The following is a 25578-nucleotide window of genomic DNA, read 5'->3' as shown; positions in this document are numbered from 1 at the left end:
TGCCCAAGCTCTCCTGGAGCGCTGGGGCCGTGCCCATCCCCTGGGGAGCCTCTGGAGGGAAGGGCCTTTCCCTGGTGTCCATCCTGGCCCGGCCCCAGGCTGACTCACTTCCCAGAGGCGCTGTTGGCGATCTCGTCTGCCAGCTCGTCGCGCTCCTGCTCCGCGTGCCGCCGGGCGCGCTCCGACGCCGCAAACTCCTGCCGGGGGGAGAAGGGTCAGAGCGGCCCCAGGAACCAGCTCCTGCACACCAACAGCCTCTGGGAGATGCTTGGGATACCCCTGGGGGGTTTAATGGATAAACCAGCAGGACACACCAGCTGGGTATTCCTCACTGCCCTGGCACTGCAGTGGAGTCCTGTCCCTGTCTCCCTGTCCCTGAAGTGCTCCCCACACAAAGCAAAGGGAAAAATCCACGAAGATCAGCAACACCCCATCCCTCAGCCGCAGGAGAAACCACTGTGCCACGTGCTCTGATAGACACAGTGTAAAGTAGCTGTTAAATCAAGCAAATGTTTTAGGTTCTCACAGAGTTCTCAGCACGAAGACAAGAAGAGAATAAAAGTGAAAAATCTTCAGCACAGCAGCACACGCAGCACTGAACCTTGGATTATACATCTGCATTAAGTGGCAGAAACACTCAAGCATTTCCTAAGGACAATGAAATGCTCTGGAAGTGCCACACTGAGGTCTGAAGGCCACCCACGTCCACCTGGAGAAGCTCCAGGCAGTGCCAGGTTCTCTGTGAAGGCTCCAAGGGAAGTGTGGTGAGTCTGGTGCAAGCCTTGCCCTGCAGCTGCAGCAGACAGGAGAGGCACAGGGACACTGCAGGGTCCGACCTTGACCTCTCATCTTTGCCTTACTCCAAACAAGAAAAATCTCTTGGATTTCCACCTCACCTCTTGGAGCTGGAGTATTTCTGCTTCGAGACTTTTGAGCTTCTTCTCACTCTCTTTGGACTGGGCAAAGATCTCATCCCTGGATGCTCGGGCCTCCTCCAGCTCCCGCTGGTAGTCCTTCATCTGAGCCTGCAGGTGGAGAGCAGGGTGAGGAGCAGCCAGGCTGTGCCAGGACAATCCCAAGATCCATCCCAGCTCTGAAGCATTTCAGCCCTCAGACGTAAGGCTGTTCTCCTAAAGCGGCTTCATTCCCCCTAAAGGCATTTCCAGTTCTTCTGTACTGTAAAATTTCACTTTCTCCTCTTTCCACCCCTCAATGCCTGATCAGAAATATCACATTCCCAGACTTCAAGCGCTCCATAGAGTGGAATCTTAGAATGACCTGAGCTGGAAAGGCTCTTAATTATCATCCAGTGCCACCCCAGCCATGGGCAGGGACACTTTCCACTATCCCAGGTTGCTCCAAGGGATGTGGAAAGTGGGAAAGGGGAGTTTGGAACAAGATTAGCTTCAGGGTCCTCTCCAACCCAATCCACTCTGCGATTCTCTGAAAGGATGAGTTTTGAGCAGAGGATAAATGCAGGCTGGGCACCCTCAGACCCTCAGCGGAGTCTGAGGGTCCTGCACGGAATGGCAGCAGCTCCCTGGACAGAACCCAGCTCCCTGCTCAGCTGTGCCTACCTGGAGCTTCCTGAGCTGTTTGATGGCTTCATCCCGAGCCTTGTTTGCAGCCTCTATCTGCCCCTCTAGGTCCTTCAGGTCCATCTCCAGTTTCTTCTTGGCTGCCACGGCCAGCGCGCGCTGCTTGCGCTCGTCCTCCAGCTCGGCCTCCAGCTCCCGCACCTGGCACAGGCAGGGGCAGCGTCAGCCCCCGCAGGGCAGCCGGGGCAGCCGGGCCCTGCCAGGGCACAGGGACGGCTCCCCGGGGGAAAAGGCCACGGCACCCAAGGGCAAGGACGGCCCAGGGCAAGGCCAAACCCCAAAGGGGAACACGAGGAGAGAACGGGGCATGGGGAGCGCTCCCACGGCAGCCTCCTGCCCACCACCACCAGAGGGGATGGAGGGAGGGAGGGAGGGAGGGAGAGATGGATGGATGGTGGATGGAGGGATGGATGGATGGATGGATGGATGGATGATGGATGGATGGATGGATGATGGATGGATGGATGATGGATGGATGGATGGATGGATGGATGGATGGGTGGATGGATGGATGGATGGATGATGGATGGATGGATGGATGGATGATGGATGGATGATGGATGGATGGATGGATGATGGATGGATGGATGATGGATGGATGGATGATGGATGGATGATGGATGGATGGATGGAGGGATGGTGGATGGATGGATGGATGGATGGATGGATGGAGGGATGGATGGAGGGATGGATGGATGGAGGGATGGAGGGATGGATGGATGGATGGCTCCAGGGCAGATGGCACTAACTCTGATGGAAAATAAGAAGCAGAATCACTTCATTGTCTCTGAGAAAACAATGAAACCATTCGCTTTGAACAGCCTCTTAATGGCATTTATACACCACGAGTTCTTTTCCCAAACCAAAACAGGAGTCTGTGAACAGCCAGGCCACACAGACCGAGCCAAACACATGCAAAAATAAACCGAGCCAGAAATGCCACAGGTTACCAACATGAAAGAATATTCTGTTTTGAAGCAAACTCCCTCCCAGTGCAAGGTCAGGAGCTCTGGTCCAGTTCAGACAACAGCAACTTCTTACTGCAGCGACTTTCCAAACCCTGCAGGCCAAGTTTATTCCCGAGATATCTCCACACTGGTGATTCTCGGGTTTTGTGTTCTTGGGATAAATCTTGAAATATTGGCCGGTTTATTCCTCAACACATAATGTTAATTTAGAACCAAGCATGAACCTCCAAAGGCATTTCTTGAGGCTCTCCTGATCTCTGTGTTCCCAGAATTCTCAAGTCTGGCAAACCTGGAAGCTCTGCCATGATTTGCATTTAGGAAACTGTTCACTTAATTTAAAAGTCTATCTCAGCATCCACGGATTTGTTCCTGGACATCAAATAGGATGGGCTTGAAAATGCAACTGAGATATTCCAGTGCTGGGAATACACCCAGGCAGCACCAGGAAAACCTCGTGGAGTGGGTTTGGAGGCCACCAGCTCCACGTGACACTGCCTGGTGACAGTGGCCAGCCCTCAGCCACAACTATTGTCTGGTTTGTAAGACTGCTATGGTTTGGGATTTCCACAGGATGGAGTGTTTAAATAAAGAGGTTTTATTTTTCTGGTAGCACAGAGGCCCAGAATTCTGGCCAAAGACCTTCCTCCCCTTCTGGCTACAACACAGAGCAAACAGACGTACTTGCTTCACCAGCATCCTCTTCTTCTCCTCGTTCTGCTCATCTCTGGCTTGCAGATCTCGGTCAAACTGGGCTTTCATGGCCTGCATGTTCACCTCCAGACGGAGTTTGGCATCTTCTGTGGCCTGCAGCTCATCTTCCAGCTCCTCCAGCTGAGTCCTCATCTCCTCCACCTGCTGCTCCAGGGTTCTCTTGGACTTCTCCAGCTCGTGGACCTAAGGCACGAACAGTGATGAGAGCGGTCCCTCAGGGGCCTGACAGCAGCAGCTCCACGAGCAGGGCAGGGCAGTGACCCAGCACAGCCAGGGCAGCAGCTCTGGGCTGAAACAGACCCCCTGCCCTCAGCCAGGCCTGGCAGAAGGGGAAATGTGGGGTTTGGGACACGGTGACACAGCAGAGAGCATCAGGGAAGGGCAGGGGGCCTCTGCTGCCGCCCCAGCTGGGTGCAGGAGGGAGGACACTGAGCGGTCACAGCTCTGCTCTGCCCCTGGTTCAGCCACGTCCTTGGACGCCTCCAGGGATGTGGAGAGTGGCAGGGGAGTTTGGGACAAGCTTCAGGGCCCCCTCTGACCCCAGCCATTCTGTGATTCCCTAAAAGGATGAGTTTTGAGCAGAGGATAAATCCAGGACACTCTCAGACCCATCAGTGGAGTCTCATTCTCCTCCTCAGCTCCAAGCAACTCAGCTTGAGCAAAGGTAACAGAAATCCTCATTATCCCTCGTTTACACACAAAAAATACACCCAGCAAGACAAAAATGAGGAAGTGTCAGCCCCCTTCTCTCCCAGCTGCAGCACATAACCGGCTCTGTGTGACTGCAGTCCCACCTCCACTGATACCTGGGATCTCCACCAGGCTGAGGACACAGGGACCACCCCCTAATGCTGGCCATTAACTCCTCCAGCATTTTGGGGGAGCTTCAGGAAGCTCTGCTCTTGTGCACAGACCCCTCTGCAGCCAGGGAGTTTCCCCCGGCATTCCCGGGCTGCGGAACCATACTCACATTTTTGCCCACATCATCTTTGGAGCTCATCAAGTCTTCCATATCTGCACGCAGCTGCTTGTTCTGCCTTTCGAATTCCTCCTTGGCTTCCAGGGCCTCCTCCAGGGCCCGGGCCAGGGACAGGGCTTTGGTTTCCTTCTCCCTCGCCTCAGCCTCAGCACGGTCTCGCTCCTCTGCGTATCTGGCAGAAATGTTCTTTTCTTCAGCCAGCATCTGAACATAAGGAACAATTAATGGAACACTCAATCCATCTCAGCTCCACAGTCAGGTCCTTCCTGCCTCAGGTGTTTTATTTGGGATGTGGCTCATGCTCTGAGTTTAACTGGCCTGCAGGAGCTGCCTGGTCCCTCCGTCTGCTCCCAGTGCCAGTAAGAGAGCAGCTCTGGGGTGAGAGGAGGAAAGCAAGCTACACATCGAGACTCAAGTCTCATATGATCGATGTGATTGCCATCTTCCACTCGTCAGACTCTTTTTTACTCTACCTTGAGGGATTACAATAAAACTCTTGAGTCTTTTTTCTGGCATAATTCTCTTTTCCTAGATGAAGAGCTGATTACTTGACCTAACAAGCCCCAGAGGTGGCACTTGGCTCCCAGAACTCCTGACAAAGGCTCACAGATTTATCAATAACCACAGTCAGAGGCTCAGCAGCAATAACAAGATTTGAAAACCCCTCAAAAACCAGGAAGGCGACAGCAAGGCTGCAGTACCTGATCAAACTTCTTCTGCTTTTTCTCCAGGTTGGAGACAATCTGGCGCTGGTGATCCAGATCCACCATCAGGTCATCCAGCTCCTGCTGCAGGCGGTTCTTGGTCTTCTCCAGTTTGTCATAAGCCAGAGCCTTCTCCTCCAGGCGCTGGCTGAGGGACTCCACGTCCTTCAACAGCTTCTTCTTCGTCTCCTCCAGGCCTTCAATGGTTCCCACGTCATCATCCACCTTCTTCTTGGCCTCAGCCAGCTGAAATTCAGTAAAAGCAGGTGAAGTCCCTCGTGCATCACCAGAGGGAGGAAAGGCACCCGGGGCAAAGTGCAAAAGCAGGAACAGGTGTTCCTGCACGCTCAGGGAACACAAAAACTGGGAATTCTCAGTGTACACATGGCTACTGCGATGGAGAAAGGCCACAGGAAACTCGATTCCAAAACCTGCTCCACCCAGCACCTGTGGCAGCTCATGATGTGTTCCCCAAAGCTCTGGGGCACCGGTTTGGGACAAGTGCTGCCACTCCCAGCAGCTCACCTGGGCCTGCAAGGCCAGCATCTGCTTCTCCAGGTTCTTCCTGGCCTCCTCTTCCTCCTCCTGCTGCTCCTGCAGGTTGTTCTTCTCCTCTTCCAGCTGCCTTATCCTGCTGCTGAGGTTGAGCTTCTGGCGGGTCTCCTCCTGGAGCAGCTCCTGGAACACAGGCATGGGCAGGGCTCAGCTCTGAAACCCCCACAACTCCAGGGGGGAAATCCCAGGTTTATTTTCCCCTCTGATTTTGGGACAAGGACATGCTTTATGAAGACATCTGTTACTTGGGTTTTTCAGCAAGCCCCTGACCGTTCATTTTGGGCACATTTGAACCTCCAAAAAGCACATTTCTGGTCAGGGAAGCCACACCAGAGTCTGTTCTAGAAGTTGATGGATGATACTTTTCCATCCTGCAAGGGACTAGCACAGAAGTCACCTTCAAAATGTATTTTTTTTCTTTTTTCAGACAAGCACAGAGCACCTATTTGAAACCACCTGGGAAGAACGTGGAGCAGCAAATCCTGCAATGGCAGCATGCTTCCAGGTTTTCTGCACTCTTTAAATATAAAGGTCACTTTAAAGGTGGAAACTTGTGTCATAACAAAGTAATGAAAGGTTTAAGTCCCATCCCATCCCTTCTCCCCAGTCCTGCTCCCCACAACCCCCTCCAGCTGTGATCAACGTTATCCAGAGTTAAGTGGTCACCATTAGAACTTTAATACAGGGAAGATAAAATGTATTGACGCGATGACTATCTGCAGAAAGCTGCATTTTCTTAATTAAGAACCAAAACCTGACAGTTTGAACTTCAGCTGTAAGAATCTGAAGCTGTCAGTAGAAGACAGGGTATTTTTCCTCATATATCCCCAGGATACTGACATTAAATTCTGCCTGGAAAGGGATTTTTTAATTTGATTCTTATCTCCCTCAGAGACAAAGACATAAAACAGAACTACCAACTATCAGGTAGCGAAGCTCAAATAATGAAAACTTGGTTCCGCACGTAGCTGAGCCATCCCAATCCATCCCACTTCTCTGGGCTGAACAGGAAACTCAGCTCCTACCCAGGGGACTTCCCAGAGCACGAATGAAAGTGCATTTTCTGTCAGCAGTCAGCATCTCCCCGAGGAGCAGGGCTCCAGTGCCAAGCTCGGCTTTGCTGCTCACACACCTGTGTATCCTGGAGCTGAGATTCCAAACTGGCTGCATCCTTGGCAAACTTGATGCCTTTCTTCTCTGCCTCCTCCAGCAGACTGGAGACATTGTCCAGCTCATTCTGCAAAGCAAGCAGCCCAGAGGTAACAGCACAGCCCAAACCCCACTGCGGGCTGCAACTGCGCAGCACAAAAACCCCAGCAGGTTCCACGGCAGGATGGCAACAGAGCCCAACAGAGGGAGACAGCACGGTGAAACACTGACACCTGGCTGCAAAATGGAAGCTGAATGTCAGCCCTGAAGTGCAGGAACAAAACAAGGGTTAGGTTATTGAGCTCTGATATTCAGCTCTTTGCTCTGATCCCTGCATTCACACTTCAATGCTGGTTTTAATTCCAGGACCATACATTTCATATATTAACGCAGGGATCGTCAGGGTGGCAGCTGGGTCTGAAGCACTACTGCAAGGGAAAAGGTTACTGGCACGTGCCAGCTCATTATTTTGGGCCACATTGTTTTCTGTACAGTGAGAAACAGCCTGAAAGCTTCCTCCACAGAGAGCTGGGCCATTCCCTTTCTGAAGTGCTTTAGCTGCATTTACCTGAAGTCCTCAGAAGACAGCCATGGCTGCACTTTGCCTCTTTGCTCCATTTCCCAAAACATGAGCCTGTGCTTGCAACCCCTCCCTGCCAGGCTCCCAGCTTGGAGCACAAAGCAAACCTGTGGCCACCAGCAGTTTTTGCTCATCCCTATGGAAAAGCTCAGCCCAATCTCCTCAATTCCACAGCCAAGCCAAAGTCCCGTAGCCCAGCTGGACTGTGCAGAGCTCCCGGCAGGGTTTGCTCTCCGGGATGGAAGGCACATCCTTCCAAGCCTCTGGAACTCTCCCACAGCCCAGGACGGTCAGGACTGATGTCACAGCTGTCCAGCTGTCCCCACCTGAGGCACATCACCACTCTGAGGCCTCCCAAATCCATGAGAGCCCTTGCTGAGGTCACCTCACACACCGGCCAAAAGGGCGTTTCTGCACGTGGTTACACCTCTGAGTTCCTTGCCCGTTTCCCGGGATTTTAGGACTTCCAGGGCCTTACCTGCAGCTTGTTCGCCTTCTCTGCAAGCTCCACCCTCAGCCTCTCCCCTTCTGACACCTTTGCAGTCAGCTCCTGCACCTGAGCATCGAGTTTCTTCCTCTTGTGCTCGGACTCTGCCTTGACCTGCTGCAGCACCTTCACCTCACAGGCCAGCTCCTTGTTGTCAGACTCTAAGCCTTGCTTGTTCTTTTCAAGGTTTGCTTTGAACTGTGAAGGACAAAAGGAAAGAGGTTCAGTTCCTCGCAGCAGGTGAATATTTCCTGCTACAAACGACCCTGCAGATCAGTCTTCTGCGTTCAGAGAGGAGCCAAGCGCTCAGCAAGATGTGAGCAGGGAGTGTTTGGAACTCTGTGTGACACTGTGAGTGTCAGGGAAGGACTGAGGGAACTCAGGGCTTCCTCCCAGGCAGCACAGGTAACACTGAGAGCAGCACAGGGAACACTGAGAGCAGCACAGGGAACACTGAGAGCAGCACAGGGAACACTGAGAGCAGCACAGGTAACACTGAGAGCAGCACAGGGAACACCGAGGAGCAGCACAGGGAACACTGAGAGCAGCACAGGGAACACTGAGAGCAGCACAGGGAACACTGAGAGCAGCACAGGTAACACTGAGAGCAGCACAGGGAACACTGAGAGCAGCACAGGGAACACTGAGAGCAGCACAGGGAACACTGAGAGCAGCACAGGGAACACTGAGAGCAGCACAGGGAACACTGAGAGCAGCACAGGGAACACTGAGAGCAGCACAGGGAACACCGAGGAGCAGCACAGGGAACACCGAGAGCAGCACAGGGAACGCTGAGAGCAGCACAGGGAACACTGAGAGCAGCACAGGGAACACTGAGAGCAGCACAGGGAACACTGAGAGCAGCACAGGGAACACTGAGAGCAGCACAGGTAACACTGAGAGCAGCACAGGGAACACCGAGGAGCAGCACAGGGAACACTGAGAGCAGCACAGGGAACACTGAGAGCAGCACAGGGAACACCGAGAGCAGCACAGGGAACACCGAGGAGCAGCACAGGGAACACCGAGGAGCAGCACAGGGAACACTGAGAGCAGCACAGGGAACACCGAGGAGCAGCACAGGGAACACTGAGAGCAGCACAGGGAACACTGAGAGCAGCACCAGTAACACTGAGAGCAGCACAGGGAACACTGAGAGCAGCACAGGTAACACTGAGAGCAGCACAGGTAACACTGAGAGCAGCACAGGGAACACTGAGAGCAGCACAGGGAACACTGAGAGCAGCACAGGGAACACTGAGAGCAGCACAGGGAACACTGAGAGCAGCACAGGGAACACCGAGGAGCAGCACAGGGAACACCGAGAGCAGCACAGGGAACGCTGAGAGCAGCACAGGGAACACTGAGAGCAGCACAGGGAACACTGAGAGCAGCACAGGGAACACTGAGAGCAGCACAGGTAACACTGAGAGCAGCACAGGGAACACTGAGAGCAGCACAGGTAACACTGAGAGCAGCACAGGGAACACTGAGAGGAGCACAGGGAACACCGAGAGCAGCACAGGGAACACTGAGAGCAGCACAGGGAACACTGAGAGCAGCACAGGGAACACTGAGAGCAGCACAGGGAACACTGAGAGCAGCACAGGTAACACTGAGAGCAGCACAGGGAACACTGAGAGCAGCACAGGGAACACCGAGAGCAGCACAGGGAACACTGAGAGGAGCACAGGGAACACCAAGAGCAGCACAGGGAACACCGAGGAGCAGCACAGGGAACACTGAGAGCAGCACAGGTAACACTGAGAGCAGCACAGGGAACACCGAGGAGCAGCACAGGTAACACAGAGCAGCACAGGTAACACTGAGAGCAGCACAGGGAACACCGAGAGCAGCACAGGGAACACTGAGAGCAGCACCAGTAACACTGAGAGCAGCACAGGGAACACTGAGAGCAGCACAGGGAACACCGAGAGCAGCACAGGGAACACCGAGGAGCAGCACAGGTAACACTGAGAGGAGCACAGGGAACACTGAGAGCAGCACAGGGAACACTGAGAGCAGCACAGGGAACACTGAGAGCAGCACAGGGAACACTGAGAGCAGCACAGGGAACACTGAGAGCAGCACAGGGAACACTGAGAGCAGCACAGGGAACACCGAGGAGCAGCACAGGGAACACTGAGAGCAGCACAGGGAACACTGAGAGCAGCACAGGGAACACCGAGAGCAGCACAGGGAACACCGAGGAGCAGCACAGGCCGGATCTGCGATGGCAGCACTGGAAAGGATTGTTTCAGTAGCGCTGCGAGGAGGAAGGAATGTGCCCATTAACAGATCAGCATGGCTCATCTCACAGGAATAAAAGGGAAGATAGGAACCAGAGCTGCCCTGATTTGAGTAGGCAGAGCAGCCTGGAAGTGCAGAACAAAGCAACTCTCTGGCATTTGTCAAAAACCTTTAAAAAAGCAGTAATTGGCGTAAGTGTCATTTTTGCTGTATCACCAGAGCTGACACCACCTTGTCACAGGAGCTTTGTTTCAGATTACAGGGTATTTTTCCATCTTTTCATGCTTTTATTGAGAGTATTTATTGAATAAGGAGCAGAAGACATGCAGAAGATTTTCAGGTGAAAATCACAGTACTACTACATTTCCCACTCGATTTAGAATACTGAGGAGGCTTGTGCAGCATTCACAATACATAAAAACACAATACATAAATACAGTACATAAAAACATCACCAGACGACAGGAGCCATCCACACAAACACCTGTGAATGACCTCAGCTGTAATTTCAAAAACTAGACATTTCTTTTTTTGGAATAATTCTCCTTGCGAACAGGAACAGGAGCCATGTGATCCTGCTGCTGCCTGCTCTGCTGCTGGTCACCAGAGGACACAGCACAGATGTGCTGCTGAATGGCTGCAGTATTGTCAAACCAACATCATCAAGCTCAACATCTGAGCTATTTTTAGAGGACAGCTTAGCTCTGTGATCATGGAAAACCTCAGCTCAGGTGTCCTGGAGGGAACCACGCTGCCCATGGTAATTATAAAACCCCCAAGAGCAGAAAGTTCATGTTCTCCTCACCCTCTTGGCCTGCTCAAGCTGCTCAGAGAGCTCCTCCAGGGCAGTGGCGTGCCTCTGCCTGATCTCCTGGATCTGGGCTTCATGGTTTTTGGTTTCCTCTTCAATTGCTTTCTTCAGTTCAGCCACCTCCTGCTCTCGCTTTGTCCTGGGGGAAGCACGAAGGGTCACCAAAAAAAAAAAATCAACATTTCAGTTTTTCTGTAAACCCAAGATGAATTTCAATGGTGTTTTCCCACACAGAGCACGATCCTACCTCAGCTCCTGCTGTGCTGCAGTGGTATCCAAGGTATCTTCCAGTTCAGTTTTTAAAGCCTCCAGCTCTTCGCTCAGATCCCTTTTCTGCTTTTCTGCCTTGTTCCGTGACGCCTTCTCAGACTCCAGGTCCTCCTGGAGCTCTGCAATCTGAGCCTGCAGCTCCCTGATCACCTTCAGGGCATTGTTCTTCTGAACTGCTTCCTCATCCCCTCTGTCAAACACAGGCACCACAGTTACTGGGATCTCACCTCCCCTCCTAACCATCGGCTTCAACTATCCACAGAGACAGCTTAACCTTTCCACTACAATAGAATAAATATAAAACGCTATGGAATGGTTGGGTTGGAAGGGACCTGAAACATCATCAAACTCCCACCCCTCCCACGGGCAGGGACACCTTTCAGTGTCCCAGGCTGCTCCAAGCCCCTGCCAGCTCGAACACCTCCAGGGATGGATGAAAGATACCACAGATAAAACCAAGGTGCACTATCGGAATTATCAAGCTTTGGTTTGCAGTCAACCGTTCTAATCTTGTAGATCTCAACACTGCCCCAGAAATCTGGAGAATTCCATCTGTAGAATTTCCTCTTCCTGCAAAATTATCCTTAAAAAACACAGGCGGTGTTCAGCATAACACGGGACTGCTGTGTCACACAAACCCTGCCCAGCACTTTGTTAAGACCCACTGAGAAATACACATTTTTCCCTCCTGAGGAGGGATTTTTGGGCGATTAAAACAGCTTCCAGAGCCCAAATGCCGTTACACCACGTGAAACAACCTCTTTTTGCAGGTTTGCAGAGCGAGGATGCCGAGGGGTCCCTGAGCTCTCTGAAATTTGCCAGGTCTGTGCACAGCACAGGGCTCTGGAGCCAGTGCAGCATTCCCAGCTCCGAGTGCTGCCAGGTGAAACCCGCTCTGTGCCACACTGACCTGGCCACAGCAGCCTGCAGCTCCTCCTCTTTCTTGGCCAGCTGGATCTTCAGCTCCTCAATCTGGGCTTGCAGCTCAGCTATTTGGTCCTGCAGGTCTGTTGTTTCCCCATCCAGTTTTCTTTTAGCTTTTTCTAACTCCTGACGGGTCTTCTCCTCCTTTTTCAGGCGTTCTAAAGGAAGCAAAGAATTAAATTCCTATGGAATTGTTCCTCTTGCCACCCTCAGGGAGTCTGGGGTGGCAGGAAGGGTGGGAAGTTTAATTTATGCTGCCTCCATTCTTTCTCCAGTCTGTAGAAAAATGAAATAGCAAAGGAGAACGGCATGACTTAGCCAGAGAGTCAGGGGAAAGTCAGTGAGGAGTTTGAGATGAGGCCACAGAAACATCTTGGTGGAAAATAAAGAGTGGGCTCGAAGAGAGCAGCTTGAGCTGTTAGGCCAGATAACCACAGACATCGACACTCAAAAAAGAAGATAAACTGTGGCCTGGAACAAATGCTGGCTTTGGAAGGGCCAGGCCAGACTCCAAAATGTCTGCTGGAAAATGGCACAGCTTAAAGTGAACGTGCACAAACCATTTTACAAGAATCTGTGCTGCCTAATCACATCCCATCAACACTGAGCAGAACCCTGCAACCCTGAGAGCTCCCTGCCAGTGATTTATTTGTGTGGCTGGGATACTCCAGCCCTGAGGAATTCTCTGGGACAACCATCCCATCAGCAGGGCCACAGCAATCGCAGACATTTAGTTATTCCTGCCTGTGGCAGAAGAAAGGCAGATCCTGCCCACACCAGCAGGGCTGGAGCAGATCTCAGAAGGTTTTGCTGAGCAGAGCCCGAGCACAGGTCTAAAGGCACTGAATTCTAACTGACAGCAGGAGTTATTACCCCTGTTCAATACTCTGTGCCTCCTCAGCGCAGAGATTTCCCTCATTCCCTTCCTAGAGCTCCTTCTGGACCAGCATCTTTGACATGGAAAGGGAGCCATGGTCAAGAATCACCTCAGAGCCACCCTGGGCTATCTGGGATTTTCCAGACAACCTAAAGTAACACTGCTTTTCTCCAAACAGCTTCCAGTCCAGTGGAATTGTACCTTCCCCTCTGTTTTTACACGAAGTTCCTGGTGAGTGACAGTTACAGCCGTGTCACAAGACCCAATTTTGTAACTGAGAAAGTTCACAGCAAACTGAATTAATTTTTTTTTCCCCAAAATATCAGTGCCTAGCAGTGCCAAGACTCTAGCAGAGAGACCTTAATGGCTTCTTGAATCATCTCCAAGAGTAAATATCATTTTACTCTGCTTTCCTAGCCAAGAAATCGCATGCCTTAAATATAAGCTTTAATTTCCACTTCTAAGGTCATCAGTCTCGGAATGGCTCTGTAACCAAACACATCTGTGAGCTCCTAGCCCTGATTCAAGCCCAGAGCCACTCCAGCATTATTTCCCAGTGAGTAAAGCTGACTTAGACCCACCTTAAAGTCTCTGAATGCAGGTGTTAAAGACAAGGTTCATCAGTCACTGCTACCCCTGGTAGCTCAACACCTTCCTACACAGATAAGGTGAAACCCTGATGCTCTTCCAGAAGCACATCACCCTTAAAATATGCAGCAAGACAGGCCACAACACACCAAGTGCAAGAATTATTCCCAAATTAGGGCACAGAGAACAACTTTCTCTGTTCTTTTGCAACCTTGACTTGGCAGCTCATTAATGTTGCACAGTATCTATAGTAATTAAAAAAAAAAACCTGACATAAAATCAAGAAAGGCCGCACGTGGGGCAGGGACAACACTGGCAAAACAGTCAGAAATGAATGGTTAAAGGAATGGAACCATTTCAGGTGGAATCATGGAATGGTTTGGGTTGGAAGAAACCTTAAAGCTCAGCTCATTCCAGTCCTTGGGCAGGACACCTTCCACCAGAGCAGGCTGCTCAATAAAAATAAAACACTATAAAATAAAAGAAAATTAAGAAAAGCAAAACAATTGAGATTTGCTTGTTGAGAAACAATCCTGGAAGCCTAAAGAGTGCCTGCTGCCATTCCTGCAGGAATACACCGCTCTGGTGTTAGAGAAAAGTGGGAGAAACTTCCCAGGAGCCAGGATGTTTTCCCTTGGAGCTAATGGACACAGCAGGAATTTCTGGGTGTCCACAAAGGAAATGGATTCTCCAAAATGAAAACCCGACAAGTTCAACAGGAGAAGATTGAGCAGCCAGGTGCCACAAGTCCTGCAAGGGACAGGAATTTCCCTCAGGAACTGGCTGGAACAGCAGCTCTGGAGCACCCAGAGCTCAGGCTGGAGCCCAGGCCGAGCAGACACTGCCCCAGTGATCCATCCCCTCCTGGCAGCACGTCCAGGCTGCTCCCAGGCCACCCCAGGCACCACGAACCTTCCAAATCAGTGATCATCATTTCCTGCTTGTTCTTCAGCTTGGCCAAGTTTTTGGCTTTTTCTTCTTCTTCAGCCAGCTGAGAAGAGCATTCAGCAATCCGATCCTCCATCAGCTTCTTTTCCTGGGGAGGAGAAGGGGAGGAAAAATAACCTAAACTCAACCTGAGGAGTGCCTAGGCACTGCAAATAAAGGAACGTACAAAACCCACAGAGGGGTGTCTCAGAGCACGGCATTCTATTGCAGGTTTTGTTTCTCACACAGGTTTCATTTCAATATTCAGGATCAATTGGAATTGTTTGGAAACGTGAACACTAATTTCCCAAGAGAGACCTGGAATTCAGCACACAGCAGGCCTGGCTTTGGGACAGCATTGGAAATCTGTCTGCAGAGAACACAATTTTTCCAGCTGTAAGGTTTGGGAAGAGTGCATGACAAACTCCCTCTGGAATGTCAGCCCAAACTCATCTGCAGTGTCTCAGCTTTGCCCTGGTCACACCCCACAAGTGTCCAGGTGCAAATGATCCTGTGACAGCAGCTGTGGGAGCTGTGCCTTGGCATCTCCACCCTGCACACCGCTCTCACCTTCAGAAATTTGGAATTTTGGTCCTCCAACAGTAGGATCTCCTCCTCCATCTTCTTGATCTTTGCTTCAGCTGTCACTTTTTCAAGCTGCAGCTTCTGTCGAGCTCCCTCCTCCTCATCAAGTTGTTCCTCCAGGTCCTGGGAAGAGAGAGAACTGCATCTGTGCATTTTCCAGGTTATCCATGTGGGAACATTTTGGGTTTTTAACTTAGTGACAAGATGTGCTGTTTTGAAAAGCCTCTTGCCCTAACACACACTGATCCCACATTTGCTTTGTCAGATTCATTTACAGGATCAATGATCTGGTAAGTGAAGGGTCATGGGATACACATGGAACTTTGGATGCTCTGAATTCCCAGCTCTGGGTGAAGTGTGCTGTCCAGGAAACACACACTCACTGCCACAGTCCTCACCTTCCTAATTCCAACTGTTAAATAAAAAATCTGTAATTAATTAGATCAGGCTTTTCATCAGAGACTTCCCAGCACACTGCACCTGAATGGGGCACCTGGTGGGAAAGAGATCCCACAGGAAACAACCCTCCTTATTTCAGTATCACAGCTGAGACAGCTCAGCCATTGACACAAAGAGTGAAAAAGCAATAATGCACTCTGATTCTGAGGGTTTAAATAAGATTCATTGAAATATCATTAACAGGCATCTACAAAAAGGCATCAAAAGCTGTGAGAAGTGGAGTTTATTTCCTCTTCAACTACTTTTAATATTTTGAGAGATAGGTAAGTTCTCAGCTTTTTCAGGGTCACCATTAATTTAAAAGGAAGCATCTAAATAACCTGATTTTCAAAAAAACCTCCATCAAGTAACTTGGAGGAAATGACATTGTCTTAGTCAAGTCAAATGAGGAATTTCCTTCATGATGCTCCCTGGATTTCGGTCAAAAAGGAACGTTTCTCTCCCGAGTGACACCATCCCATCAGTCTGTCTGTCAGCCCTGCCTGGTTCCTGTCCTCTCAGAGCACTTTGCTGCCTTTAATTATCTCGAGCACACACTGGCAGGGCATCCTGGCTCCCCTTTCTGTCCTCAGCCTCACCCGCCTGAGACCACACAGAGAACGGGAAGAGGAAAGAGAAATTCATCTTATTCCACTCAGGAGCTGGACTCCTCTGTCCTGCAGAGATGCTGAGGGAGCTTCCCCATCCCACTCCTCCGCCTCCAGTCACTGAGATCCATACCTGGATATGGCCCTGCATTTTCTTCTTCTCATTCTGCAGTATTTGGTTTCTTTCCTCCTCCTCCTCAACCCTGGACTCCAAATCATGGAGGATTTCTTCCAACTCTTGCTTTTTGGCAGCCAAGCGAGCCCTCATCTCCTCAGCCTCTGCAAAGAGCTCTGTCTCAGCCTGGAGCTGCTCTGCAAGGATGTTCTTCTCCTCCAGAACCTGCAAGAACAGGAGGCCGTAAAGCTTTAAAAATGACACTTCAAAGCCTCTTGTGAGACATTACACCCGTGACAGCTGCAAAGGTACTTAAAGGCCATGTTCTGCTCCAGTTCCTGACACCCCTGGAGTGCCCCAAGGATCATGAAGTGATGGACAACCATACAGTGATGATCCAGCCAGCTCCTTATCCACATCCATGAACTCTGTGTCTCTCCAGTTTAGAGACCAGGATGCCACGTGGGACAGTGCCAAATGCACAAGTGCAGGAAGATGACACTGAAACTGCTTTTCTTTTATTCACCAAATTTCAGCCATCACAGAAGGCCAGCAAATCTCTGGAGCTGTCCCAAGTGTTTGCCCACAGCTTGCCCAGCCCAGGCACAGAACAACATTCCACACTCCAGCAGAGTGGGAATCAGTTCAGCTGATTCTCTTTTGCTCCCTCACATGGGACAAAGCATAGTTCATGTCCTGCACATCAAAAGCTGCTCTTGGACACAAACCTGTTGATGTTTCCTTTCCATTTCCTCAAGTTCTGCCTCCACTTTTGTCTGTTTTTCTTTCACCTTCATCAGCTCCTCATCCTTGGCCTGAAGCTCTTCCTCCTGACGAGTGACCTGAAGAAGAGGCTTCACCTGCAAAAAGGTTTGGAGTGAAAATGTGAGACCCGGCCCTCACCTATTTACAGGTGAATGAAACAGAACAGATCAGAACAGAAGGAACCTTGGTGAAGACTCTCCACCACTGCCAGTGCCTCAGCTTCAAATATGCAGCACAATTCCTCTGCAGGATTTTCAGTGCACTCAGCTGCTGCTGCTTCTTTGCAAAGGCCCTGAAGACAGCAAGACGTTTGTGTTAAATAAAGCTTGACCATCATTTAATTTTTAGGTTACCCCACAACACTTACAGACCATGAACAGGCTTATAAATAAGTTTCAGTAACTACACTGAATTTATGAGTTCTTGCTCCTATAGAGTCAGAGCAAGAGCTGGATTCACCATCTCCAATAATTAAAAATGCTGTTTGCTCTTACTCTCAACAGGCTTTTTTCTTAAAAAGACAAAATCAGGATGGATTGGCTGCTTTGATTTTTAAGACGCAGCTTTCCAGAGTACTTCCAAGAACCTCCAGCGGGACAGGAGGAGAGACCAAGGAATTTGCAGCCACTGTCAAGGGCTGTGTGTGCCACAAAGGCAAGAGCAGGGAAAGGAGATATTGTTAAGAAATGAAGGTGCAAATTCTTCCCAGGCAAAAATCCTCATAATACCCAGGATACAATCACAGCTCCTCAGGTGACACACTGAGAAAATCTCTCCTGAAACAGCAGTTTTAACGCACAGCTCCCTGTCAGAGAGGCTCGAGAGACCCAGAGGAAGCCCCAGCCCCAAGAGCACACTCACTTCCTGGCCAGGTATCCCCTGCACACTGCCTGGAAGAAGATGATGATGTCTGTGATCTTCAGATCCCGCTCCTCTTCCAGGTGTGCCAGGACTCCAGCTCGGAAGAAGATCTTGCTCTGTCCAATTCTGTACAAGTTGGGGTCCAGCTCCAAGGCTCTGATCTAAACAGACAGGCAAGGGCGTTGTTGTTACACCATGAAAAGGACAAACTTGGGGGAATTTTCCAATGGTTTGACAATATTTAGCTACAAACACTTACCATACGCTCACAGGCTTGCTTACCATCCATGAAACCTTTGGGAATTGCATTGGGAGTGAGGATTTCATACCTTGAGGGCAAATGAAAAAACACCTTTACGTTCAGCAATAAGCAGTGTGATTTACAGTATAAATTTATAGCTTGTGACCAAGTGCACACTTAGGGAATTTCTCCAGGAAGCTTTTCCAGCAGCCAGTTTTGGATTGTCTCCCCTTCCCTACTGTCTTTAGAGTAAACTGCAGTAGTTTGGAGCTCAAGGCCTCACAATCAGGTTCTGATTTTCTTTGAGCTGGGCTGGGGGAGGAGGGAGGAGTGCGGGGTCCTCAGTTATCTAACAAGGAGCTTCAGCTCCTCAGAACTCCAGAGGCTGTTGCTGCTGTTACCTCTGCCTGAATTCCTGGAACACGATCCTGTTTGGGAATCCTTGCCGACAGATCCTTATTCCTTCCAAAACCCCGTTGCACCGGAGCTGATCGAGAACCAGGTGCGGGTCCAGTTTTCCGGCCTGCACAAAACGAAACAAAAAGGATGGTTTGAATTGGCATCAGGGGCAAACTGAGCTTTCAGTTCCTCAGGCTGCTCTACAGAGCCAGCTGCGTGACTCAGGGGACGTGCAGGGAATTCTGAGAGGACACTGCTCAGCGTGACAGCCGTGATGATCCAGCTGTGACCGGAGAAGGAAGAGCGGGACAGGGCGCAGGACTCGGTGCAGGCGGAAAGCAACGAGAAGCAAGAACCACAGAAAAAATAAAAAACAAAAGAACGAGGGCAAAGAAGGCCCTACCCTCTTCTCGTGGTTGGGGATGATGCAGCGCACGAAGTTGGGGTTGGTGTTGCGGAGCGTGGCCATCAGCTTGGTGAGAGACTCCTTGTAGAGCTGGCCCACGGTGCGGAACATCCCCTTCTTGGTCTTGTAGGCCGAGCCAAAGGCCGTCTCGGTGATGCCGGTGACCTGGTCCAGCCCCACGATGCGATCCACTGGCGGGGACAGGAGGCAAGGGCTGAGCGTCCCCGGGGCCGGCGGGCGCGGGCGGCACGGGGGCGGCAGCGGAAGCTTGGGGACAGTGCCGGGAGCGCCGCGGGACGCCAGCGGGGCCGGGGACGCCGCGCGCAAGCTCGGGGACCGAAAGCCACAAACTCATCCAGCGCGGGAGTGTAGCCTCAGGAGGTACAGGCTGAAATATCCAGCTCTTTGCTTGCAGTTCTACATGACCAGGAAAGCCGTTCTCTGGGTTTTAAAGGCGACTTTAGAGAGGTGGGAACCCCGGCTGCCAGGCAGCTTCCTATCTGAGCTCTTACAGCGCGCAATATCCCTGGGCTGAACGTTTGGAGTTACAGATCTGCGCGTGGAAAGTCACTTAGGACAATGAGATGGATTAAACCTGAGTTTAATTCATGTTTTAACAGGAATTTACAGAAGACTTGGAAATAGTGTTATCTCAGTGACAAGAGGGGAAGAAGTATCTACTTGGAAGAGCTCTTCCCATTTTTAAATACACCTGCAAAGACCTCCCTACCCAAAAGAAAAGTTTCAAACCAGGAAAACTCCACACCAAAGCACTTCCAAGCTGCCATAAATCGTCACAATAGAGATTTTTCTTTGAGTTTTTTTGGACGTTTTCGGTAAGGATCTCAGGGGTTTGTTCTTCAGAAGCACGATTAGAAACGTGACTGCCATGATTAAAACCTTGAAGGTGATTATTCCATGTGCATGGAATGATGCAAACTGTTCACTAAAAGATACACAGGTGTTTTAACACCTCAATAATTACAGCTGGTGCTTCCTAGGACTGAGCAAATCCCAACATTTGTGGGTTCTCCATGAAATCCAAGCTGGGCAGCCAGAAACAAGCAACTGTTTGTAGGCTACAGCTTTGATTTTGTCACGTTATCCGCAAATTCATTTAAACCAAGGCAGAGAGAATTACGATTTGCTACCAGGATTATCTGACAAATAAGGGACACTATTTAACTTCTTCCTAATATTCAACTGGTCAAAGGTCTATTAAAAAAAAAAAAAAAGAAAAGCAGAGAAACACAGGGCAGCAAATTTGAATAATCAGTTGTAAGTCTTGCATGTAGAGCAGAGCCCAGATCCTCCACAGGGTTTTGAACACAAAAATTCAACTTATTAAAGTTGGAGAAACACGTAGGTGGTAAGGTGTTTATAAGATCATATTCCAAATATTTTAAGCAGAATTCTGTCCCAAATCAGACGTGGGATGGGGATTACAGGGAGTCGGGTTTATAGAGGGTGAAATGATTGTCAGTGTCAGGAACCTGCGCCCACCAGGCCCCACTAAGGACTGCAATTACTCAGCTTCTTTGCACCGTGTGCTTCCTACAATCTGGCAAACAGATCTGATCTTGCACAGTTTTGTTTCGCTCCCCCCTGTGCTCCAGCTCAAGGAGGGTGATTTCCATCCCAGACAGGATTATTGGAGTTAAATGTAAACTCTGCCTATAGGTTTAGAGCCTGAACTGCGTGCCTGGACCATCACCCCTGGCTGAAGCCCCTGGAATAAAGCTCCCCAGGAATTCCTTGGGGTTCCCCTGGTTTCCTCAGGGATGGGATGTATCAGGAGTAGGGAAAGATAAACCCAAAATCTGAAGGCACAACCTTCACATCCATGTGTTTCTAAGCTTGGGGAGAGGAATCCAAGCAGGATGAGGAAGTTGAATTAAATATCTAAAGTGTCTTCAAATACATTCCAAGTGCATGTCTTGATTTCTCAATACCCCAAAAAACATCTGCAGCTTATACAAATATTAAAATCAAGAGGTTTTTAAATAAAAGAACAATTCCAACAAGGCTGGAAGAAGTTCATTTTGCCTTCTACCCCCACTAAAACTGCAGCACTCATCCTGGTACTTCAAAACATTCCTGAGCTCTCCTCCCAAAAGGACACAGCCACGTCCTAAACCATCCCGGGGTTTTGTCAATGTTGGACTGCAGAAAGAAGCTCGATAGTGTTACAAAGCTTTTGCATTCTCTCAGATGCTGGGAGCTACCAGAATTGTCACTTAGAGGCAATTCTACATCTCCTCATGGAACCAGGAAGCAACAAACCTTTCCATCTGCAAGGCATAACTGGAGATGCTTTGTGTGTGTGCAGCAGCAGCTGGACAGGAATGCACTGGGGGCCCCACGGGGGCTGGGGGGGTTTCACCTAAATTCAGCATGAAATGAGAAGTTCATGCAAGCCTACGAGCAAAAATGGTTCTCCTGGAGGTACCACAGCCCTGCCTTTAGTAGGCCTACTGTTTTATATCCATTCACCTGGTGGCTCATGAAGACCAGAAATATTGTCATAGAAACAGGCTCTCTGAATATTCTGAATCTCTAAGGCAGAGAAACAGCAGAAACAGAAAGACAGAAGAGCAGATACACAAGACACTCGAGTTAGTAAAAACAACAGGTTCATCAATTGCAAACACACTTCACTGTGCTACAGAAGCAGTCAGGCCACAACATATTCCATGCACATTTCAATGGTCTGTGGGAACGGGGCTTGAGGATTTGGACAGAAACACAATTGCTCTGTGTGTGTCCTCCGAGGGAAAGGAGCAGATATCCCAACCAAAAAGTTCTTTATAGATTCATTAAAGCTGCTCTCCGTGGCTGCCCAACGAGGGAAACTCAGCATTCACCTCCAGCAGCACCTCGATCAAAAGCTTCATTTCCTCCTCAAGTAACAAACTACAGCGTTTATATCCTGTGACACGTAAATACACTCTAATCTGTGTATTTACGTAATCTGTGACTGTGATGTTAAAAAGCAGAATAGAAAAGTCCCTGCTAAGTATTTATGTGGCTATTTCTGCTTTTTCGAGTCATTAGGTAGAAGTACTGATAAATACTTCCAGGTTGTGGGCAGGTAACCTGGCTGAGCAGCAGTGTGCGGCTAAAACAGGATTTGATTTTAACGTGCAGTACCTCAGCACTGCTACAGCTGTTAATGCAATTAATTTTAGGAGACGTGGATTTGCAGAGTACCACCCACCACTGCACAGGAAATAACTGCTGGTGCTCACAGGAGACAATGTTTACAATGTTTTACCAACAGCAAGAACCACTACAGCTGCTCACACTCAGGACTCCACTGCAGCAAGTCCCAACCAAGAGTTTTGGACAAGAATCCACATGAAACTGGACACAGAGAAACAAGTAATAAGTGTGCATCAGTTCCAGTAATGAACATGAGAAGCAGCTACTCAGAAATGGTACATGTGCAAGGGACCAGAGGTGCAGCTCAGCTTCCTTGGTGCACTTTGGGCACTAAATAAGAGAGAAAACGCTCTAGATATTTACAGTGGAGAACTGGAGGGTGAGGAAGAAACAGGCATTAAAAAAAAAAAAAAAAAAAAAAAAAAAAAAGCCCCAAACAACTCATCCAGCAAGGTGAAATCACCGACAATCTGTGCTCAGAGCTCTCTTACCATCCTTCCAAAGCTCAGCCACGAATTTGTCCGAGGACTGGTGCAGGAGCGTGGCCACGTTGTCGTTCAGGGGGTCCATGTTCTTCATCAGCCACTCATCTGCCTTGTAGTCCACCTGCAGAGCAGCCAGGGCCACAGGCTCAGAGCACAGCCAGCTGCAGGATTCTGTTTCTCAGCATCAAACACCACTGGTGCTCTCCTCTCGCTGTCAGCGCTCAGAACCACAAAGGTTGGAAAAGGTCTTGGAGCTCAGGGTCCAACCCTGCCTGGCCACAGCAGCCCTGGCTGCTCACATCTGCTTGCTGAGCCTCCTCAGAACAGTCTGTTATGCTTTTCAAAGAGTAAGTGGGAGTTTTCTCTTGAAAACTCTTTCTTACTGACAGCTGGGTGTTTATTTGCTGCCCAGTTTATTGCCAAAATAAGGTTTCACTGTGAAGATGTAAAAGCAGCTCTAGGATAGACACCAATTATTTTATCTCCATTACTGGGGAGTAAATTAAGGACATGCTGCAGCATGATTTTTAAAAGTTTCTCCACAGTATTTACATTTAAACACTTGGTTCTATACAGAAAACAAAGGTTTTGTCTTGAAAGATTCAAACCCGTGGTTTGCAAATAAACCCCAGCTCAGCAGCTAAAAAATCATTGACACCAACCTGGGTTTCATCCCAACCCAGGGAACACAAAAACTCCCTGAGTCCAACAAAATCTCTGTGGACTGGCATGGTTCTGCCTCAACCAGGACAGAAGTTGTCTATTTTTGCATCCAGGCTCTGGAAGGAAAGCAGAGTATTTTCCCAAACCAACCTCTCCAAACAAGAACTTCATACTGAACCCTCACCTTCCCTGCATAGTGAATAATGCAGAAGTCTGCTTTGTCCTTCAGCTGTCTTGGCTTTTGGAACTTGGAATGAGTTCCTTGCTCTTGGACCAACTTCTCCACAAATGTCTTGTCAGTAGCTTTAGGGAACCAGCACTCTTCATCCAGCAGTGCCAACACACCAGGAGGATTGGCCTGAAATGCAGTTTGATAATGTGATCATGCTTGAGATATATTTATATTTATTTTATATTTTATATAATATATAAAAAACAACATATAATATATATGTATATGTTATATAAATGTATATATAAACATATTTTATATCTATTTTATTTCTTCATAGATAATTATAATATAATACAATATAATGTAATATTATAGATCTATTCTATATGATATTTTAAATAAATTTTTATATAAATATATATAGTAAATATATTGTATATATAATTATTAATATATATTGTATATTTATATAAAATATATATTAATATATTTTTACATAAATATATATATAGAGATAGCGATATAGGGATATTTTAAGTTTAATATTCCCAACACACCACTCAACATCACAATAAGGGTAGTCCAAAACGATTCAAGCCCAAGCAGGGAGGAGTAAGTGCCATGGCTCAGGCTTAATTTAAAAGGTTCTGAGATGGAAAGGAGAAACCTTGAGGAGTCTCTGTTCTCCCCATCTGCTCCTCCTGCTCCTTAAAGGCCTCTTCAGCTTCCATAAATTGAGCAGCTGGAGGAGGATGTTAAAAACCACAGCGCCTAAAACCATTTGTAAGATCCTGCTTTCCTATTTGCAAGGCAATTTTCTGAGGGAAAACTCTACGCAAAGTTTTGGGAATTTTGCTATCGATTTCAAATGAAGGAAGTCTAGCACAAGCCTTGGAAAAACTTCCTACCTGAGTCCCAAAGCTCCTACACCACAATGGCACAGTTTAATGACACTGACAGGATTAATGGCTTCATTAGCACCAGGGAAAAAGGTATAAAAGCAGCAACTTCGTATCGTGAGCTCAGTGTTTCACACTGATGTAAGGGCAAAATCCCCCCTGGATAAATCCTTTTGTTAACAATACACTGTATTTTAGATTTGAACTCCAGCATTCCTGTTAATTCCTTTTCAATGACAGCTCCACAAGAAACGTCTCATTTGCAAGCAGCAGAAGACACAGCCAGCACTGCAAGCTCTCCTCCTCAGAGCATTATTCCTGTGCAAACTTACCGGCCTCTCAATCAAGTCAATGCAAGGCTGCAGATCCAGGCCAAAATCGATGAAGTTCCACTCGATCCCCTCCCGCTGATATTCCTCTTGCTCCAGGATAAACATGGTGTGGTTGAATAATTGCTGCAGCTTCTCGTTGGTGTAGTTAATGCAGAGCTGCTCAAAGGAGTTCAGCTGCAAGAACAACATCAGTGCTCAAGAATGAGGCAGTGACAAGACACCGCAGATCTGGGAGCCAAAGATTTGACTTTGTAAGGAAATTCTCCAAAACTCTGCAAAGTTCGAATGTAACGTAAAGAAAACTGGGAAGAGATTCTACAAACCTCCATTTACATAAATCATAGTGGGAACAACTGTCACACATCAAAGAAGGATTAAAGATTAAATGATGACGTTTGGGCACTGTCAAAGCCCTTGTCCACCCCGAACAATCCCCTGGTGTAACACGCTGCGCTCAGAACCTCTGCAGTGCATCCCGATCCCACAAAACCAGGGAAAAGGAAAACCTGAGCGCGGATATTTCCAAGTACCTCGAAGATCTCAAAGCCAGCAATATCCAGGATTCCAATGAAGGAGGCTCCCTGCCGTTTGGTCCTGTCCAGGGCTTTGTTGATGCGGTGAACGAGCCAGCGGAAGAGGCGCTCGTAGGTGGCCTTTGCCAAAGCTTCCACCGCAAAGTCCGCCTGCAAATCCAAACAGGAACATTTATTTACCCTGGAAAAGCCATCAAAAGGACACAGACATGGATGTTATCACAAATAACTCAGTAAAAGCAGGAGCTGGATGGAGTCAATACCAGCGAGGAATGAAAACAAGCAGTAGGAACAGTCTGGAGTTTGATCAACGTGAAGAAAAACGTCTTTCTGAACTGTTCCATAAAAACAAAAGGTCTCCAAGTATTTGATCATGTCACAACACAAAAGGATGAAACCAGGAGAAAGTCAAGGAAAGGGAAAGGTTCCTTCTATTCTACAAATGTTTTTTTACCATATAAGCACATTTCATGAAGACAGCAAAGCTTGAACGGAGCAGCAAACACTCCGAGCCGATTTTCTTTGTCAGGAGC

At 48.9% G+C, this 25578-nt stretch overlaps 1 protein-coding gene across 7 annotated transcripts in view; it reads right to left on the bottom strand.

Annotated features, from left to right (window-relative positions):
* MYH10 (myosin heavy chain 10) overlaps positions 1-25578 on the bottom strand; it is an 88779-nt gene that overhangs the window by 5276 nt on the left and 57925 nt on the right. For 5 of the 7 annotated variants that reach the window (XR_009208419.1, XM_040081810.2, XM_040081814.2 and 2 more), the window contains 26 exons: positions 25043-25195; positions 24513-24686; positions 23291-23464; positions 22450-22564; positions 21290-21352; positions 18794-18987; positions 18393-18514; positions 18010-18079; positions 17751-17911; positions 17073-17181; positions 16853-16984; positions 16143-16349; positions 14949-15086; positions 14364-14487; positions 11973-12144; positions 11040-11252; positions 10787-10931; positions 7723-7929; positions 6648-6752; positions 5486-5638; positions 4958-5206; positions 4248-4460; positions 3248-3460; positions 1578-1739; positions 897-1025; positions 109-197 (listed from right to left, as the gene is read on the bottom strand). Coding sequence is in view for 6 of the 7 variants with exons in the window: in XM_040081810.2 (XP_039937744.1) it covers positions 109-197; positions 897-1025; positions 1578-1739; positions 3248-3460; positions 4248-4460; positions 4958-5206; positions 5486-5638; positions 6648-6752; positions 7723-7929; positions 10787-10931; positions 11040-11252; positions 11973-12144; positions 14364-14487; positions 14949-15086; positions 16143-16349; positions 16853-16984; positions 17073-17181; positions 17751-17911; positions 18010-18079; positions 18393-18514; positions 18794-18987; positions 21290-21352; positions 22450-22564; positions 23291-23464; positions 24513-24686; positions 25043-25195 (3986 nt within the window). In the remaining variant the exon portion in view is untranslated. The remainder of the gene's footprint in view (positions 1-108; positions 198-896; positions 1026-1577; positions 1740-3247; positions 3461-4247; positions 4461-4957; positions 5207-5485; positions 5639-6647; positions 6753-7722; positions 7930-10786; positions 10932-11039; positions 11253-11972; positions 12145-14363; positions 14488-14948; positions 15087-16142; positions 16350-16852; positions 16985-17072; positions 17182-17750; positions 17912-18009; positions 18080-18392; positions 18515-18793; positions 18988-21289; positions 21353-22449; positions 22565-23290; positions 23465-24512; positions 24687-25042; positions 25196-25578) is intronic. The other 2 variants (XM_058422939.1, XM_040081816.2) reach the window with 1 other exon arrangement.

The sequence above is a fragment of the Hirundo rustica genome, chromosome 18, assembly GCF_015227805.2.
Source record: "Hirundo rustica isolate bHirRus1 chromosome 18, bHirRus1.pri.v3, whole genome shotgun sequence".
NCBI classification, from domain to species: Eukaryota; Metazoa; Chordata; class Aves; order Passeriformes; family Hirundinidae; genus Hirundo; species Hirundo rustica.
The sequence above is the reverse complement of the archived record's forward strand: the minus strand, read 5'-3'. Positions and strand labels throughout refer to the sequence as shown.